Source organism: Chenopodium quinoa, unplaced genomic scaffold, assembly GCF_001683475.1.
Source record: "Chenopodium quinoa cultivar QQ74 unplaced genomic scaffold, ASM168347v1, whole genome shotgun sequence".
NCBI lineage: Eukaryota > Viridiplantae > Streptophyta > Magnoliopsida > Caryophyllales > Amaranthaceae > Chenopodium > Chenopodium quinoa.
In genome coordinates this window covers 724,164-731,689 of record NW_018742907.1, presented here as the reverse complement: position 1 = coordinate 731,689, position 7,526 = coordinate 724,164, and the positions used below count along the sequence as shown (strand labels likewise).

Here is a 7,526-nt window from a genome sequence, read left to right as displayed (position 1 = left end):
TGGAATTTCACAGGGAGATCATGAAACGTTTACCTGACAGCAGTGTTTAAATGCTATAATTGTTTGCAGCCTGTTGTGATTGAGACTTCCAACACCAAAGTTTCAAGGTGTAGATGTCCATCCTGAACACCTCCCTATTTTGCAAAAGATTTGGAAGAAGCATGGAGATGTTCTTAAAGAAAGTAAAATTTGTAGTTGCGATTTTATAGCAACAACATTGGCCTCTTTGGCAAAATTGATACTAATTCTTCAAACAAACTCTGGAAAGACATTGACCGATAATCAAGCTCGTTACTTGACTTCAGCACTGTCCGATCTGCAATCAGTGTGTGTTAAAGTGGATTGGTTGGTTCCCTTTGTAGAGAAGGCTTTGGCATTGCACAAAAGGAAGCCATTAGATGCTGCTTTGGTGGAGCTTGAAAAGGCCAAAGCTAAAGTTGAAGAGATGAACCGAAAGTTCCTCTTAGAGATGGCGAAAATGAAGCAAGGATTCAGTACAAATAAGAAGCAGATTGTTTCTAAGAGCATTTCAGCATGCGTACCAATAGATCAAGATAAATGCCTTGCGGAGGGATTGTTCTGATTTCTTTGTGAATTGGAAAATCAAATTTTCTTAAGTTCCAGAATGTTGTGAGGCAGTTGTCTTTCTTTTTTTTTTTTTTAATCTTTCCTTCCTTTCTGAAGCACTCCGTATCAAAATCCTATTTTTATGTTACTAGCTATTGTGAGGTATGAGGTAATAGGTACATAGCTGATTACAAGTATCAGGATGCATAGCTTCCACCCTCGAACCGTAGCTCAAGAGTAACCTTCAATAGTTTTATGCAAAACTTCCTGGCAGAGGGAAAACATTCTGTAGTAATAGCCACAACTTAGATCTCAAGAGAGTTAGAAAACAAACTTGAGCTTCAAAAGTATGTAGGCATTAGCTGTTTACAATACTTATTTGCTTTTGAACGTAGAATTTATGCTCTACTTCTTTTTGTAAAACAATAGACCTTCAAGATTCAGAACATTTCAAATATTACATGGAAAGCTAAAGATTGTTCATTACAACCATTGTTCAATCATAGTAGACAGCAAGGTAAACCAAAATACAACCACAGTTTTGAAAAAGGCTACGTAGGCACATTAGCGCGACCACCAGATATCATTCACTCTCATCAAAGCATAGCTGCTTTTTTTTGACAAGAGCTCTCCAAGGAAAAACCAACTAAAAAAAGAACCACATTTATGCGTAAATGGAGTTCTTTAAAAAAAAGGCTTAACGCTACGCCAATACCAATACATGAGACAATAAGAGCCTTTCAGTCTCGGACCTACCATACCTTCCATCCTACAGGAAAAAAATAAATAAAAAAGCATCCACTGATATTTATAGTAACATCCTCCAAAATGAATTATAATTCTTCTTAAATCAAAATAAACGATCCTTAAAAGTTAAAACCTTAAAGCATTCCGTCACCAATGCACTGGTCAAGATCTATTTGTCCCACAATGGGAATTTCCTTGGATATAAGCGTCTTATCCTCTTCTAGCTCTTTCTCGACTTCCTCCAAGTTAGCCAACTCCTTGGTGAATTTAATTTTCATTTCCTTGGTCCTAGCTATGTATTTCTCAAGATCTTCAAGAGCATCAACCATAGGTTTGCTTTGATGAAGCTTTATAGCTTTTTCAACAAAAGGCTCTAGCCATTCAACTCTCAATTGGAGTCGTTTTAGGTCCATCAAAACAGAACTTAAATCGCTGCATTGTTCCTTAGACAAGGTCCTGCCAGAGCTGCTCTGAAGTATTATCACAGCCTTGGCTAATGATTTCAGGACACACTTTAACATGTCCTTGCTTTGCACACCTTCAACTACATTTCCATGTTTTGCCCAGATCTTTTGCAATGTTGACACCAGATCGGACTTAATATCCACTCCTTCAAATGTCACTTTAGAAGCAACACTTTTATTACTCTGCTTCAAAATTTATCAAGAAAATGAAGAGCCATTAAGAAAAATGTTCATGCAGTGAAAGAGGGCAAGTATAACTGCTGAAATTACAAAATCTAACCAATACCTTAGCATTTTGCGGCTGTTTGTCAGCTTGCATGGACGGGGTTGCTGCTTTCTTCTGTTTCTTGTGAATATTCAAAGGCCAATAGTCATGTCCACCTTGCTGCAGATTGTTTGCAGCATCCCTTCAGAAACAACAGGGCATAAGTTCAATAGTAAAATCCTCCTTCCTACTTTTGCATTCAAGGAAACCATGCTTTAGATTTGGCTTTCATTTTACTAAATAAAAATACATCTTGAAAGTAACGTGATAAAGTCTGCAAAATATGAATTATAAGGAAAAAGGGACTTTGGAAACAGGCAGGGTGACAGATTTGACGCATCGTAGGAATATTGCTATCATACTAGAAAATTATGTACAATCACATAGAACAAAATTACAAGAATGAGTGTAATATAACACCTACTTCACCAGGCCATTGACCATGAGTCCATGACCATTCTTTCCATGCTATTATTCTTGAACTTTGTCAGTAAATATTACAGAAAATCAAAACAGACTGTTGAATTTCTGCCCATGATTTCAATCAATTATTTTTGCAACTACTCATTGACTCCTCTTAGATGTACGCAATAAAACAGAATGGAATACTAACGAATGGTTATACCTTTTGAAGCCATAGCACAACTTATGTAAATTTATATCTACAAGAGAACATATAGTACAACTTTAAGTAAATTTCTATTTATAAGAGAACATATAGTACATGAGTTGATTATAATAAGGAAATTTCTATTTACAAGAGAACATGTAGTACTAAGGGGCGTTTGTTTGAGGGTTTCAAGAATGTTAAGGGGTACAACACCATCGATTCCCTAATTTTTGTTTGATAGGTTATTACATTCTTTTTACCCTATGTTTTCCCCACTTTCCTCTACCATGATTCCCCCCCTCCAAGGGAATCATCCCATCCACTATTCTATATCCAACCACCAAAACAAATTAAAGTAGAGTCGTAGACTACCCCGACACACAGCTCAATCATACTAGACCCCACCACCAAACACTAGCCAACAACCGCTACCTCCTCCCCCCCCCCCAACACACCGCCCAACCAACACCACCTGACCAATAGCTACCCCACCTCACCGAAAATCAATTACATCCATCAAGAAAGAGGATGGGGAACAAAAAGAGATCTAGAGAGAGACAAACCATTCACATAAATAAGACTTGATGAATGAATTTAACCATGAAAATTCAAATTTTGGAGTATTTAAGGTCAACTTATAACCATAAAAGACTCAGTTATGCAAGGTGGTGGTGGAGAAAGCAGCATCTTGTGAATGGAACTATGGTGGTGGTGGTGAAGATCGGGGAGAAAGTGAAAGAAGACAGTGGTGAGGGTCAAGGTGGGTACACTGTCAGAAGAAGCTAGAGCTAGAATTGAGTGTGGGTACGGTATTAGAAAAGGCTAGAGTGAGGATTGAGTGGGTATGGTGGTTGAAGGAAAGAGAATGAAGAGTGGCTTTCATTTCCTTTTATTTGCTACCCCAACACACAAGGAATTTTGGGTTTGTCTATACCTTTCCTTATCATTCCTTTCCACTTCCCCTATCGAAAACAAACGGCCCCTATAAAAATTGAAAGTTCGATTTCTACTTGATAATTGCACAATATAATAAGTGCTACCCCTATCTCTACCCCTAAAGGAGCCCATTGCTCCTAAACCCACATTGCAGAAAAATCAAGGCAAATTCAATATATTTTCAAGATTTAGAATGACACAATGGCTTAACTGTTACACAAGGATATTAATAGGAGTCTCATTGGAGCAACAGATATTCTTGTCAAAATCTTCAGTGGTCAAGGGTCTAAAGAGCAATGACAGCATAATGTTTAAGACCCTTAAAAGTTGAGAAAAAAACTTTTAGAGCAATTGGCAACTACTGAAAGATAAACAAAATAGTGCAACTGTAAAATTCAAATTACCAGTTGGATGGAAATGTATATTGCCAGAACCATGTTGGAGGCGGCCACAATGCATTAGAAACAGTCTCATAAGACAAAGCAACACCAGTTCCTTCGGAGTACATAAGGATCCCAAGATCTCTGGCTGCTTCTCTAAATACTGACTCGTTAAACTGATATGCACCAAAAATTTCACGGTTGAAAATCACAATATTGCCATCACAATCAAAAAGGCTTTTAGTAGATACCATAAAGCTACCATCAAAACCCAAAAATACCATCCTATTTCCTAGAGTTTTCATCTCAACCCATCTGCGTTGCATCTGATTGAGCTTGTAAGTCTTTTTACATGAAACAACAATTAGATATACTTCATCAGATGAACCCACCAAACTAATCGCGTGAAAACCTGTAAGAATCGGATGATCAACAATGGTCTCGATCACTTTGAGAGTCAAATGATCAATAACATACAGTCTTCCTCCATCATCAACAGCATAAACCAACCCTCTCAGCCATAATACATCCTTAAACCGCCTAACTAAGCTTTGATGCACATACCTCCAGTTTCCATCTCTCAAATTTAAACCAATCAAAGTCCCATCAGTATAGAGCACTATAGCTGTGCAATTATCAGCAGCATTATAAGGACATGTTTCATCAGAGTTCAAACACAAAATAACTTTACACCCATCATAGCCATGCTCCGCATAATTTGATTTTGCCAAAACCCTTAAAAGATACCCTTTTCCAATTTCAGTTACACGAAATTCAGCTAAATTTAAAGATTTGGGGAAAGTGGGGTCCTTAAATGAGACGGGTTTTCTTGAAACAGGGTACAAATTTCGGAATTTGCCAGGTTTTCTTTCTTCTACAGATAGAATCATACATTTAGAATCTGAATTATTAGGATCAAAATCAAGAGGTTGAACAAGAAAAACAGTAGTTGCCACCAGCGTAAAGATGTGAAAACTTTTACTAAATGGGAGAGGGTTTGCCTTAGGAATTTGCAGTTGAAGTGGCAATAAAGGGTTTGAGAAATTAGGGTTTTGAGGAAGGGGTAAAGAAGAGCGCCATTTTATACATACCGATCGAAATTTGCAGACGTCAATTCGACTTTCGAGGCGCTTTCCTATAGCCAATAGAACTTCCGGTGAAAGTTCCGACCAATCTACTTCTCGCTTCCGGCACCGGCTTGTCTTTCCTCTTCCTCTTGTAGCTGAACTCTGAGCCATTCTCTCCGCGCCTTTTGACTTCCCCAACTTAAACAATTTAGCAGATGAGAAGCATAAACTTTAATTTTGACCAGAAATTACATTATGTAACCTGAGTTATTAAATCCGACTATTCCTAATGATAGAAGCATTGTGATATTTTTAGATGTATCACTTTATAGTCAATTTAGGTGATATTTTCAAATATATCACTTTATACCTAATTAGCCGCAACATTGGCTTTTTAAGAAAATTGATTTTTGGCACACCTATTATTGATACTAGCATAGTAGTATAGTGCCCGTGCAATGCACGATTTATAAATCAAACTATTAATTCCGTAGGAAAAAAAACAAAGATAATTCAATTAGTAATAAGTTGTGAAAAAGATATACTTGTACAAATATTTTTGAAATTAAATAACATGTAATAACTCATTCATAAATATATAAACTATGAAAAATATTTATCATATTGGAAATATAATCAATTATGTGGAATCAATCAAAGTCAATAAAATATATTTTAAAATCAATGTAATTTATATAATATATTGATTACACATGGAATAATATAGATATAAATAATAATTTATACAATAAAAGATATGAAAAATATGTGAATCGTAAATAAATATTATTTTAGGAAAGTGAATCACTATTATATGATGTAATGAATAAAGGATAGTTTAAAATAAGTAGTTGAGGGGAAAAAAAAATTTTGAGGGAAAAAATAGCACCAGGACATGACACGTGTCATTCCTGGTGTCTGTTTTAGTATTATATTATGTTATGATTGACACATGAGAAGAGCATAGAAAAGTATGTTCTCGTAATAGATGTGCCTAAATTACTTTTGGGTGGCCAAAATATTTCCCACTTCTTTGGCAAATTTGATACTAATTCTTCAAACAATCTCTGAAGATACCTTTACTTATAATCAAGCTAATTACTTGAATTCAACAATCACCACTGTCCGATAAATTTAAAGTTAACCAGAAAGGCAGAAATTACATATGGTGATATGGATAATTTTTAGATGCATCACTTTATATCCACAACACGCTTCATAAGAAAAATGATTTTGGGCTTTTTGGCACACTTATTAATGATATTGACACATGAGAAGAGCATAGAAAATCGTATTCTCATAATGGAAGTGCCTAAATCACGTTTGGGTGTGGCAAAATCATTTTCCTCTTATTTGACAAAATTGATACTAATTCTTCAAACAAACTCTGAAAAGACCTTTACTGATAATCAAGCTAATTACTTGACTTCAACAATCAACACTATCTGATAAATTTAAAGTAGGAATGGAGTCAAACCGTTGCAAGTTGCAACTAAATAAAAATAGAGGAAATATTTCGTCATATATTTCCACGTTAACACTACAAGAATCATCAAATTCCGACAGACACATAATTTTGTCGGGAAAACCGAAATTTCCGACATATTTATATTCCGTCGGATATTTCCGACGAATTCAAATAATCCATCGGAAATTTCCGACGGAATTTAAATCCGTCGAGAATTTCCGACGGAATTTAATCAAAAAAATAGAAAAAAATAAAAACCAAACCCTAAACCCTAAACCCTATTTTAACCTAAAACCCCCCCATCCTACTTTCACCCCGCCTCTTTTTTCTCTTTCTCTTTCTCTCTCCTCTTCTCAGCTTTCCTCCTCTCCTTCTCTAATTCGCTATTCTCCCTCCTCTTCTCCTACTCTCTTATCATGTCCTCTACTCCTTCTCCTCTTCTCGTTCTTTGCAAACACCTCTAATACCGTTGCCGCACGAGTTTAATGCCCTTTTATTTTTATTTTTAAGGGTTTTAAGTTCAAATTCGACCATGAAAATAACTACCATAGGAATTTAAGTCGTGTTTTTAAAACCGATATTATTGCACAATTTCGGCCTTATCTTATAAATAAAAATGATATTGACCTGATTTTTAATTGGGTTGAAAAGTAGACATCCATAGCTTTTTAACGGTATATTATTTGTCTTAATTTGAGTTCGGGATCAAAAGTTATGACTATAATTTTCAAAACTCCATGGGGAGAAACGCCTAGAATTTTAGTTTCTCCCTAGGAGTTTTGAAATTTCTAGGCGTTTTCTCCTGAGATATTTGAAAAAACTAGGCGTTTGGCCTCCAACCAACAAAAAAAAAAACACGACTTAAATTCTGGTGATAGATAACCTCGCCCTTGGTCGGTGGTAACCTAGTTGGTGGGTGGTTTATTTGTTGGAAGGAGAGAATGTTACATTGAGTTAGCGGGAAGAAAAACGTATAATACAGGCAAGGGTATGTTCGTCCATTCATGTTTAAACGCGGGCGT

The 7,526-nt window shown here is 35.9% G+C and overlaps 1 protein-coding gene across 1 annotated transcript; it reads right to left on the bottom strand.

Annotated features, from left to right (window-relative positions):
- Nucleotides 1-369: 369 nt before the first annotated feature.
- On the bottom strand, nt 370-5,271 carry LOC110727424 (F-box protein SKIP23-like). Its single transcript, XM_021906986.1, has 3 exons — nt 3,994-5,271; nt 2,065-2,185; nt 370-1,961 (listed from the first exon to the last, which is right to left on the bottom strand). The coding sequence occupies exons 1-3, from the start codon at nt 5,205-5,207 to the stop codon at nt 1,449-1,451; spliced, it is 1,848 nt and encodes a 615-aa protein (XP_021762678.1). The 5' UTR covers nt 5,208-5,271; the 3' UTR covers nt 370-1,448.
- Between the last annotated feature and the right edge of the window lie 2,255 nt (nt 5,272-7,526).